The 13,233-nt window shown below is 44.7% G+C and overlaps 1 protein-coding gene across 2 annotated transcripts in view; it reads left to right on the top strand.

Moving 5' to 3' along the window:
- The first annotated feature begins 9,627 nt into the window (after positions 1 to 9,627).
- Positions 9,628 to 13,233, top strand: part of VKORC1L1 (vitamin K epoxide reductase complex subunit 1 like 1) — a 33,493-nt gene continuing 29,887 nt past the window's right edge. For both annotated transcript variants that reach the window (XM_068268581.1, XM_068268582.1), the window contains exon 1: positions 9,628 to 9,891. In XM_068268581.1, coding sequence (XP_068124682.1) covers positions 9,701 to 9,891 — 191 coding nt within the window. In that variant the 5' untranslated portion in view covers positions 9,628 to 9,700. The remainder of the gene's footprint in view (positions 9,892 to 13,233) is intronic.

The following is a 13,233-nucleotide window of genomic DNA, read 5'->3' on the forward strand; positions in this document are numbered from 1 at the left end:
TCACTTTTTGCACTGTAAAATTGACAAAATGAACTTGAATCATTCTTCCATTCACAGACCAGGGCTTCCATCTCTCCCCTCTCGAATGGAGGATCCCATGCATACTTAACAGGCAGATCATGGTTTGCAGATATGATTGCGGCAGGCACATGTATAGGGTTAATTAGCAGGTGATTGGCAGATTCCTTATTTTTAAGAATCTCCAATACCTGTAGCAAGTGTTGAACTGTAGTGTATGCAAACTTCCCTTGGTTCACAAATAAGTTGATTTGTTCAATACTCTGTAATATCTCATCATAATCATACTCAGATAATTCTTTTAAACAAAAATCTTTATTTTCCCTAGCCAGGGAGGAAAGTTCATTAGTAGTTTCATAAGTCCATTTAACTCCCTTGAAAGACAATTGCATTTCATTATCTGTTAATGGCAGAATCTCATTATAGGTCTCAGTCGCTAAGGATAACGATTCTGCAGATTGGACACGTTTCTTAGAACGTTTGCGTTTTGCCTTTGACCTTGCGGTTTTTGGTGATTTATTCAAAGCTGCAGGAAAATTATCAGTAACACCTTCTGCTTGCTGCTCATTCTTGCAAGCAATTGAAGGAGCAGCTGATTGGCCTGCTGCCAGGAGTTCATTAAGAGGAAAAGGCAATGGATCTATGCGCAACCAGTTATGGATCACAAACGCTAGAAATTCCAGCGGTCTATCTTTCAAATCGGAATGATTGAGAACATCAAATGCCCACTGGAATAATTCCCCTTTAAACAAAATATAACTTAGTTGGAGTGCCCAGGTTGAAACAGGAGTCGCTTGGAGATCAGGATTGGTCAGGAACCTGGCACATTCAGAGAAAAACTCATTTTCTGTTTCAGAGCTAAGTTCTTCAAATTTCTTAAAGGAACAGGAACCATAATTAACAGTGTCATACTTTCTGGGAATCCCCCCCACAATGGGGATTGGTAATGGGGTTTTCATAATGTAAGGCTTGGTGGTGTATTCTCCACAGTCAGCATGCAACGCATGAGCTGGCGTGGAGGAGGTACACACACTAGCACAAGGAAACAGGCTATCCCTAGTATAGTGGAGGGGAGGACTGACTCCAATAGGAGATTGTGGCGCACAGAGCCGGTGCAGATCTGACAGCCACAAACAATGCTTTCGTTATAACGTCTCAGCGCAAAGTAGCGCTGAGCGCATAAACCAGAACTGAGGAGATCAGGACAGGTAGACAGAATGAACGCTTGCTAGCTAGCGGCTACTTAGCGACAGCAAGCGTCCAAAACCAGAAAGACTGGAATGAGGCAGCCAATGCGATGCGGCGATGGCGTGCCTCACAAAGACAGGACAGGATAGTCAGAAAATAGCAGGATTAAGATACATGAACGTAACACAGATAAATATACAATAAGTATGTTTTCCTAGCGTATTACAATTACAGCTATCAATGAAACTATTTGTAACGTCTGACTAACATATGTATATATCGGCAATGAACCGATATATGACATAAGCAGGAACGCTGACTAGGAATGGAGTAACACAGGGAACAGGACTCAGAAGGATTCGCTATCTCTTCGCAGAGATGAACGCAATCCACAAACGGTAACAGAACAGGATTCAGAAGGATTCGTTATCTCTTCGCAGAGATGAACGCAATCCACAAACGGTAACAGAACAGGATTCAGAAGGATTCGTTATCTCTTCGCAGAGATGAACGCAATCCACAAACAGAACCAGGAGCAGGGTAACTACCTCAGCACGGGTGGTCACGGTACGCGCAACCTACCAAAACGTGCTGGAAAGCTGACTAACTGCACACAGGATATAAACAGTTTGTGTACGTATACATCAGCGACACTGATGTATTAACGTAACACAAATACAAGGAAAATAATAAACGTGCTGGTATGCATATATATGGGCAATGAACCAATATATGATGCAAAGACCAGCAAAGTATCTTTATAACAAGAAACACGATCGGGGGCTAAAGCGACAGCAAGACTGGCTTACACTGAAGCTATGAAAACCCAAGGAAACCCTGCAGGAAGCAGATCTTTATACTGAGGTCATCCAATGGGAGCAGACATGCAGATTCCCACACAGGTGAATGATAATCAGTCACAAGCTGACAGCAGGGAAAAACAGACAAAGCTATACAGCTTGCATGGAAATAGATCAGAACTGCCTGAGCTGCAGCACTACTTCCAGCAATAGCTGCTGCAGCAGCGATCATTACACATATGTATATATCGGCAATGAACCGATATATGACATAAGCAGGAACACTGACTAGGACTGGAGCAATACAGGGACAGGACTCAGAAGGATTCGCTATCTCTTCGCAGAGATGAACGCAATCCACAAACAGAACCAGGAGCAGGATAACTAACTCAGCACGCGTGATCACAATACGCGCAAACTACCAAAACGTGCTGGAAAGCTGACTAACTGAACACAGGATATAAACAGTTCGTGTACGTATACATCAGCGACACTGATGTATCAACGTAACACGAATACAAGGAAAATAATAAACGTGCTGGTATGCATATATATTGGCAATGAACCAATATATGATGCAAGACCAGCAAAGTATCTTTAGAACAAGAAACACGATCTGGGGCTGAAGCAACTGCAAGACAGGCTTAAACTGAAGCTATGATAACCCGAGGAGTCCTGCAGGAAGCAGATCTTTATACTGAGGTCATCCAATGGGAGCAGACATGCAGATTCCAACACAGGTGAATGATAATCAGTCACAAGCTGACAGCAGGAAAAGGCAGACAAAGCTATGCAGCTTGCATGGAAAGAGATCAGAACTGCCTGAGCTGCAGCACTACTACTGCCAGCAGTACCTGCTGCAGCAGCGATCATGACACTTATCTTCTCAGAGTTCTCTTGTATTTGGGAAAACTGTATTATCTTCAAATTCATAAACGTAAATTAAAATTTGTGTGTTAAGCATGTAAAGATCCCTCCCTTCATTATTTCCTAGTTAAATCCCAAGTGTTATGACATGGAAGCATAGGGAATACGGAAAATTGTTACTTACCTACCGGTAATTTTCCTTTCCAGATGCTTACATGTCATAATACGATCCCTCCCTTTTATGTGGCTTTGGTGAGCTCGAGGCTGACGTAGACTGGGGGGGAGGAGGAGCTGTTAAAATTTATAATTACGTGATCCTATAGGGTAGAGTGGGCGGGGCATCTACCCAAGTGTTATGACATGTAAGCATCGGGAAAGGAAAATTACCGGTAGGTAGGTAAGTAACAATTTTCTGTATTCTTGCATTAGAAGTGCATACTTTTCATTGTCTATATGCGTCGCAACGCACGCACAACAATGCAAATTTTCCCTTTATTGCTTTCCTGTTTTTACTGAGAAGGCAATGCAAGTTCTGATTTCCACAGACTCGATAGACAGATACCCATAACTCATCCAATTTTCTGCTTGATTCCCTGAAGAGGTGATGCATCTTCTGGGAATCGATTCTCCCAAAATGTAAGATTGATTTTGACCAAAGTCGATTGAAAGTAATGATTGGACAGGATGGTAAATGTAGGTCGATTGGGGGCAAGGAGGGAGCAGTAGTCGATCAATACATAGTTATTTGGGTTGAAAAAAGACATATGCCTATCGAGTTCAACCAGAAAATAAAGTACAACACAACACCAGCCTGCTCCCTCACATATCCCTGTTGATCCAGAGGAAGGCAAAAACCCTTACAAGGCATGGTCATATTAGCCCCAAGGGAAAAAAATTATTTCCCGATTCCAGATGGCAATCAGATAAAATCCCTGGATCAACACCACTGGTAATTACCAAGTAATTATAGCCATGGATGTCTTTCAACGCAAGGAAAGCATCTAAGCCCCATTTAAATGATTTGCCATAACTATTTCCTGTGGCAATGCATTCCACATCTTAATCACTCTTACTGTAAAGAACCCTAGGACAATAGGCCCTAGTATTGCACTGTATCGCGATGAAGGTTCTGCATAGCTTTGGGCCGCAGCGGTGAGATTGATATTAGGCCTGAAGCACAAAAGGCTGGTCATTTTGCAAATCTTTATTAGCGTCATGCGCATTACTGAAATAAGGCGTGCATTGCTATGGTAAAATACGTCGTAAAAAGAGTTACCATAGCAAAGCGTGTGCTCCTAATTGTTGTTCCCCTGGGGCTAGCAGGCTTCGTGCATCAGGCACAAGGTAATACCAGTAAAGCCTTTTTCAGACAGGCAGCTGACAGGTGGTGAATTTACCGCCTGCCAGCTGCTCTCCTGCTCCAGCTGGGCGCTTGCTAGCGCTCTGTACCAGTGTTGGACAGGTGCAACCCCCTCATTGAGTCACATCTGAGTGTGGCCGCAGCTGCCACCGGGTAACGCCAAAACGTCGAACGCTGATCTGCGTGGTGTTACAAACACTTCCATTTGGCTGCATTTAAATTGCACCCAAAGGGCGCTTGTGGGTGGCAGAAGGGACGTTGAACTGCTCAGAAAGTGCGCAGTTCAGTCATCCGTCTGAAAGAGGCCTTATTGAAGTGTGACACTTTTCTCATGCCGATCTCCAGAGGAATCCTCAGAGAGTATGCCGGAGAAGTGTGGCTAAAATACATGCAGAATAGTTTCAGGATAGCCACATAGTGACTAGTCATTAGTGAGCATGCGCCAGGTTCTATAGTAATGGCAAACGAAGCACCATGACACCACAGCACAGGACTCATTGCTACGCATTTTCAAGTTCAAGTTTGCTTCAAAATGTATCTGGAAGCACAGCGGTAACTACCTAAACTACCAGCAGGTGGCGTGCTAATGAAATATGAAACATCTGCAGTACCTTATTTCAGGTCTCTTTTTGTACTAAACCAAAGCAATCCTGAAGTGGAAAAATAATATGATACCTCAATAGTAAGAAGCCTGTGGAGAGAGGCTTCCCAGATACTTCTCCAGTCCACTGATCCAGCGCTGGCTCCTGTCATACCTGTTCGGCATGTCCAGTGTGGATGCGCCCATTCACTGCACCCTGCACTGGATTGGTGGTCTGGAGAAGGATCTGAGAAGTCTATGGACTTTACAGAGGCTTTACTAATGAGGTAAGTATCTAACTTACCAGCGGGTTTCTAAGGGCCCGTTTTCCACTGAAAATTGTGATTTTTCTACTATACTCATTCATTTTGGTGTGATTTCCATGTTACCCGTATTTCGCGCCGTATAAGACGCTCCGGAATATAAGACGCACCCAGGTTTAGAGGGCGAAAAACAGGGGGAAAAAAATAAACTAAACCTGGTGCGTCCATATTTCAGGAGTGCCTTGTACATGCCGTCCCTCAAATGCTGTCCCCGTGTACCTCATGTGCCCTCTTATCTCACCCTGTCTACCTAAAGTGTCCTCTGGTCTCCTCCCTGTGTCCTCTGGTCTCCCCCCTGGCCTGGCCCCGCTTCTGTCTCTGCCCCCCCCCCCCGCTTCTGTCTTCGGGTCCCCGTGTAGTTTAGCGGCAGCAGCTTACCTCCTCCATCTTGCCCGCGGCGATTGAAGACATCCGGCTTCAGTGTGACATTCGGCGTCATTGATGATGCGTCATTAGAAGCCAGCACTAGAGGAAGCCGCAGACTCAAGCCGGATGTATTCAATCGCCGCGGGCAAGGTGGAGGAGGTAAGCTGCTGCCGCTAAACTGCACGGGGACCCGGAGTATACGGGATAAGGGGGGGGCGAAGACATAAGCGGGGGCAGGCCAGGCCAGAGGGGACACATGAGGACGCTGGGGGGACAAAGGCAGGGAATCCCCGATGGCGGCGGGTCGGCGGTTCGCATCTGCGGGCGTATGGAAGTCGGGGATTCCCTGCCTTTGCCGTATAAGACGCAAGGACTTTTTCTCCCCATTTTTTGGGGAGAAAAAGTGCGTCTTATACAGCGAAAAGTACGGTACATAGTTTGGTTGAAAAAGGATCTCCATGATCATTTGTTTTTCTTAGGACATGTAAAAGAAGGATTTGTTTTTCTGCCGTGATTGCATTTTTCCTGTGATTCAGTTAGCAAAACAAAAAATAAACTAAGAAATTGTAAGAAAAAAATATAAAATAATAATAATGCATAACATGCTATTAATTTGCATTCAGGGACATATCAAATTACATCAGTTAGTGTATCGGAGGCGGATTTTCTTGTGTAAAGTGGGATTATACTCCGAAAACTAACATTTCAGTAACTACTCTTAGTTACATAAAATAACATTTGAAAGGATTCCCAAGCCTTTCCTGTGTCCAAAAACATGTATGTTCACTACAGAGAACAGTAGAAGCTTATCTCTTGTCATTTTCAAAAAATAAACTAAGAAATTGTAAGAAAAAAATATAAAATAATAATAATGCATAACATGCTATTAATTTGCATTCAGGGACATATCAAATTACATCAGTTAGTGTATCGGAGGCGGATTTTCTTGTGTAAAGTGGGATTATACTCCGAAAACTAACATTTCAGTAACTACTCTTAGTTACATAAAATAACATTTGAAAGGATTCCCAAGCCTTTCCTGTGTCCAAAAACATGTATGTTCACTACAGAGAACAGTAGAAGCTTATCTCTTGTCATTTTCAAAAGTAAGAATCTCCCTGTTCTTGCATCTTCACTCTGCCCGCTCATTTTCTGCTGAAAGCATGTACTCTGCACAATCAAATTACTCTGTGTTCTCTCTGCGTTGCCCTTACCACACCCTTGTCTGTAAGGAGAAGCAGGAAGGGGCATGCTTAGCTAGAAGGGCATGTGAGCATACCCATTCCAGCCTCCGGAACGTCCCTTACCCACCTCCAGCATGCTTGCTCCCGTGGCTGCATGGCTGCAGTGGACACGGGCATGTGAGCATTTTACATTTTTTAGCAAAAATAAAATATTCAAAAATAAGGATCCAGAACAAGCAGTAAGTGGCCCTGCCTGATCTGGCTAGCCCCCCCTGATCAGGCAGAGCCACTTACAAAACTTGTGTATTTATTTTTATTGTTGCAGCACTTCTCAGGTTCTCTTTAACCACTTTGGGACCGGATGGTTCTGACCCTGAAAGGGACACTGAGCACCTTTAAAAAACAATTTGTACTTACTTGGGCTTCCTCCAGCCCACCGTAGGCTGCAAGGTCCCCCGGCGTCCTCCTGGCTCTGCTCTTGGTCCCTCAGGCGGCTGAGTTAATCAGCAACTTCCGCCTTCCGCCTAAAGTCACCAGTACGAGTCCACATCGCACACACTACGCGTCATCATCCCGCTTGCTACGCGTCATCACGCCAGCCGGTGTGAGAGTCCTGCGCATGCGCAGTTCTCTAACTCTGAACCGCGCATGCGCAGGACTCCCATGCCGGCCGGTGTTCTGATGCGTAGCGGCTGGCATGATGGCGCATATCGTGCACGATGGGGACTCGTACTGTCGGAAGTTGCTGATTAATGGAGCCGCCTGAGGGACCGAGAGGGGAGCCAGGAGGACGCTGTATGTAGCCCTGCCCTCCAAATGATGTCAAAGCCAGGCTGGTTAGTCATGTGAATTTCATCTCCCCTCCCCTACCCCCTTTGGAGACCAGGTATTGTTTTTACTGGATTCAGAACACAGAGTAAACAAACATTCCACAGCTATGTATCTGCCAGCAGTAGAGAATGTAAATAAGGGCAAGGAAAGATCTTACAATGGGCAATCACTGACTAAATAATTTATGAATATTGTAAACAAATAAGCAAATGTATTTATTAAGGTATTTTCAGTAAAGTTCCTCTTTAAAGGAAACCTGAGATTAAAGCAATACGAGAATTTACCGAAGTCTACTGAGGAACAACAAAGTGATTTGAGAGGATGGCGAGGAAAGCAATGGCCTCGGCCTACAGGGGACTGGAGGAAGCCGCAGGTAAGTATAAACACTTGTCTTGCTGTTATCTCAGGTACACTTTAAAGGGGTTCCCTCCAGTCTGTGCCCTTCTGTCTACATCCCCCTGATGTCTCTTCTCTTAGACCCAGTGACACGTGAATATGTACATCCTGACGGGTCACAGAGAAGAGGCACTGGTGTTCAGTGATGAAGATGGGAGGACACAAGAGGAAGCGCACAGGACAGACAGGTTAGTGTTTTTTCCGCTGCTAATACTCTGCAAGGGCCTTGGGGAGAAATATGAATTGGGGGCTACCTAGGCAGTCGATCAGCTGGCTCTGGGCCCACAGGAAGATCAGAGGGGTAGCAGCAGTCCTATATTTTTTTCATTTAATTCCGAAATCTATTAAAAATCTATGCGCAGCATGTGGCAAAGCCCCTGAAACACTCCTAAGGGCTCTTTCACATTAGGGCAGATTTTCTGCATTTCAACGCAAAGGGTAAAGTTTGCGTTACCCAAGGTGAAATGAAAGTCCATAGACTTTCATTTTAGCTTTCACATATAACGCCTTTTTGTGCGTTGCGTTACACTGCACCCATGCGCAGTTTTTCGGCCGACGCTAGCTTTATGCGTTACAATGTTAGTCAATGTAAAACGCACACTATGCGCGTTTTTAATCCGTTAACGCAGGCAATCAGTTCCAGAATGCAACAGAGGAACAATGTAGAAAGTTAAGAAAAACAAATTACCTGCGTTTTTCTATGTGCTGTAACGCATTGAAAACGGATTAAAAACGCACACTCACTGCAGTGCAACGCATATCAAAACGCATTAAAACGCATACAACAAAACGTATGCTTTGAGCGTTCTCCAACGCAAGCTCTGATGTGAAAGAGCCCTAAGGGCCCTCTCATACTAGAGGGCTTTTTCTGTCCATTGCCATAGTTGGCGTTTTCCAAGGTAAAATGAAAGTCCATAGACTTTCATTTTACCTTTCACACTTAACGCTGCGTTTTGAAGCTCCCAGGAGCTTTTTTCAGAGTTCTGTTTCACCATGAGCTTTCTTGCGATAACTCAGGCAGGGAACACACTTGCAGGGCCGTTTTCCCCTGCGTTTCCCAGGTTTCCGTTGGGTTTTGCGGTCGCGTCTAACGCGTGCGTTTTTCCGCGTGCGTTTCCACGTTTATGCGTTTGCATGGCATGTACTGCCATGCAACGTGCGGGAAAAAGCAGAAAACTGTGCGTTTAGAAAACGTGGAAAAAAAACGCGAACGCAAACGCGCACAAACGCATGCGGCGCAGCGTTTCCTGAGCTAGGCTATTAATTTCAATAGCCTCTAAAATCGTGCGCGGTTTGCCGTTCGCGGCAAAACGCGCAAAAACGCATGTAGTGTGTTCCCTGCCTCAGTGTGTTGCAATAAAAGATCCCTCTCTAATCAGATTTCAGTCAGAGAGGGTTTGGCTAATTTGGGTGGCTCGTTACTATACTGTATATGAATACTGTATATGAAAACATAACTTCAGTTCTGGTGGATTTATAACCCTCTCTCTGTCTGCCAAGCTGCATGTAGTCACATCTGACAGACGCCTTTTCCATCCTCAGAACGTCACTCCCCACTTTGCCAATTGCCAGTGCCACACTGAGTTACAACAACACTTCAGCTCTTAGTGACGTGCTGGGCGCCAGGCCTTCGCTGATTGGTTAGCTGCAGAGTCGCGTCCCGCCTGAGCTCCACGCCTCGGTTCAGCCTCTTTGTCCACTCGCTGCTGGGAACGTCACTGCTGTAGCCGGAGCGAGCGTTGAGTGTGTCTCGCTCCCGCGCGAGATTAGAGCAGGCCGGGGTTAAGATGGCGGCGCCCGTGCTAAGAGTGTCTGTGCCGCGGTGGGAGAGCGGGGCCCGGTATGTGGTGTGCGTCCTCGGCCTCATCTTGTCCCTTTACGCCTTCCACGTGGAGAGAGAGAAGGAGAGGGACCCCGGCTACCAGGCCATGTGCGACGTGAACGAGTGGGTGCGCTGTTCCAGCGTCCTCTCCTCCAGGTACCGGCCAGGGTGGGGGACAGGCTACCCGGTGATGCTGCTGGATAAGTCCATGGTTCAGCTATTTTCTGAGTGGCTGGGCAGGAATTCCTAAGTGGGGTGTATCATCTGCAGGATAGCTACCCTTATCTGACTGCAGAGTGTCAAATGATTACTTCTAGGGGGACTTGCTTTGATTGGACAGAAAATGGCATTGTTACTATGCGAGGGTTACTATGTGTGATCCCAATTATATGCAGCCTACTGCTCTTATACCATTGTAAGTTCTCTTCTGTCTCCAGCACTCAGTTCCTGGCTGTCATGGCAATCAGCTGGGTGTAGAGCCACGTCGTCAGTCTGACAGTCATGATTCCTGTGATGATTGTCTGTAGTAGGTCTGTGCAATGATAAGATTACATGGTCTTGGAACACATTTCCTGACCTCTGCTCTAAGGTGTTGATTATTGGAGCAATGGTTAATGTGAGGGTGTTGGAATGCGCTCTGCTGATCACTAATAATGCACACTGTCAGCATTCATTCAAAGTCAATTAAAAGTATGCACATTCCAGAGATGACACATCTTTCACTTACATTGAAGAGTACCAGTTTCTGCCTCCTCTTGGTGCAGTGCCAGCCACACCCATTTAGACAGGTTTATTTAAGATTAGCACATAAGGAAATACATGTTCTTGAGCGAAAAGTATTCTTTCACTTGAACACTAGGAAGTGTATATAGCTGAAGGAAATATGTACTTTTTTTTTAGTCGTCTGTTGCACTATAAACACTTGTGCAACTTTTAATGCTGATTTTAACCTAGCTTCTGGTATCCTGTACTTATAAGCAGAACTTCACTGGGGAAAATTCTCAGCTACAACACCTGGCCCTAGCACCGGCTATGGCGTTTGTTTTCTTCTATGAAGTGCTTCTGTAACATGGGAAGAATACCAACACATCTGAGCTTTGGTACTTGTGTAGGAATCCTAACCATGGTGTAGTGAGTCAGCTTTGAAAAGTCACTAAGGCACCAACACTGCAAAACTAGTATATCTGAGAGAAGAAAAAAACTTGTGTATATACTGTATACATACACCTTGGTTTGCGAGCATCATTTTTTCCAGACACATGCTTGTAATCCAAAGTGCTTTTATATCAAAGTGAATTTCCCCATATGGATTAATGGAAATTCAGGTGATTCGTTCCGCAATCCAAAAATGGTTATAGAAAAATATTTGATACAAAATACTGTAAAAAATTAAAAATGTAAACAAGACTTTCACTATAACTAAATGCTCCTACACATGCCCAATAGATGTCGCCCATTAGGGATACCCACACACGTCAGCGGTATTACTATGCAGAGGGTTGACGAGTGGCGCCTGCATGTTGTCACATGGGGGAGGACCACCAACAATGGGATGAGTAGATCCTTTCGGCGAATTGCTTGCGGGTTGGGCGTTGGGGTTCGTCGGGTGGCATACAAATTCCTGACTGTCGGCTGACTAGGTTGTTATCGGCCGCCTTGTGTACGAGGCTTAACAGAATTATTGCTATCTGTTATCTGCTATCTGAAAAGTGACATTGTACAGATCTCTTAGGGCTCTTTTCCACTATGAAATGCGATCGCAATCGCGTTTTAAATTTCCACCATGCGATTGAGCTACTATACTCATTATAGTCCAGCTCAATCGCATACAAAACGCGGCAGGACAACGATTGCGATTTGACCAAAAACGCATCGCAATCGGATCGCACTAATGGAAATTGCTGCTGCAGTTTCCATTAGTTTAATGTACCTTGCGATTTGCGTTCAGAAGCAAATCGCAGGCTAGTGGAAAAAGGCCCTTAGTCTACACTGAGGCTAGGTTCACAGTGGGACGTTGCGTTTAGGGGACGTTAACGGTTATAGGGCACATAACGTGCCCCTAACGCAACGCCTGGTGCTCTCTGATATGGACGTCAGAGTGAGCCGCGTTGTGCAGCTCACTCTGGCATCCGTGATGTGTACTCTTGGACGCATGCGGCATCACGTGGTCCCGCCCGGTCAATCACCGCATAGAGCGGCGCTCCAAGAAGTAAACACTGCACGTCACACCATGCAGTGAATATTAATTAGCCATGTGCCCGGCCACTCTCCCCTCCTCCCCAACATGACTGAGCGTGTGCAAACAGTCTAACGCGGCTTAGCCGCTTATAACGCACAGCATGCAGTACTTTCTCTCGACGTGGAGCATTACAATGTAACGCAACGTGGGCACTGTGAACAGCCCATTGATTTTTCATTACTGTGCGGTGGGGCTGCGTTACAGGCTGCACTAACGTGCGCCTGTAACGTCCCACTGTGAACCTAGCCTCAGACTACAATCCTGCAGCTTCAAAGGGAGAAGAACCATCAACTCAGTGAAGATGTGACGAACATATGTTTTATGTTTTTTTTTTTTTCTTTTCTTGTATATAGTCAGAATTTCACAAATTATTTTGCTTGTCTTTCAAAGCGCACTCAAACCAAGATTTTTTTGTTGTTGTTTTTTTTTTTGTATATAGATAGATATACAAGCACACACATAATATTTGATCACGGCCAGGGATTTACCAAAGCTTTATTTGTATGTTTTGTTCTTAGTGCAACAAAAAGTTCATTTTTGTTTTTTTGAAGTGAGAATGCTTTAAATTATCAATTATGAAATTAACCCTTTTTATTAATAATGTAGTTTTTTTTGTGTGCTGTAGAAACATGATTTTTAAACATATTTAAATACACTTTAAAACCTCCTTAGTTGTAATTCCGAGTCAGGCTCGGAATGGAAATTCACAGCTAAGAGCGGTAATCCCATGCCTGAGTGAGCTATATGCAGGAGCTGCTGCAGATCTCTTTGTGGTATATATTTTATGTCTTGTTTTTAGGGTCTAAAAGCTTGTGAAAAAATTGCATGGCTTTTAGACCCTCAATCTGGAAATAATCATAACGCCGGGGAGGTTAAGTAAATGTCTTCACAGGCATTCTGTGAAGTTTAACATTTTCCTAGTTCACATATTAATGTAAAGGTGGCCATACACTAATCAATGTTTTATTCCATTCCTTGCAGATTAGATTCATCTGCTGGGGATCTATTTCCCCAAAACCTCATAGCGATTTTTGATCTATTTTAAACAACAATCGCTTCAAATAATTGATTGGACAGGATAGAAAATTGAAAACTCGTCGGGGCAAGAGCATTGGCAGATCGGTGGCCTATAGCTGTTCACTGCACCGAACAGTGCAACTCTGAAGTTCCATGGATCTTCAATAGATTCCTTGCGGGTAGCTATTGTAAATTGATGTGCAGTGTATGATTTGGAAGTGATTCCTTTTGAACATTGGGTG

This window comes from Hyperolius riggenbachi, chromosome 2 (genome assembly GCF_040937935.1).
Source record: "Hyperolius riggenbachi isolate aHypRig1 chromosome 2, aHypRig1.pri, whole genome shotgun sequence".
Taxonomy (NCBI): domain Eukaryota; kingdom Metazoa; phylum Chordata; class Amphibia; order Anura; family Hyperoliidae; genus Hyperolius; species Hyperolius riggenbachi.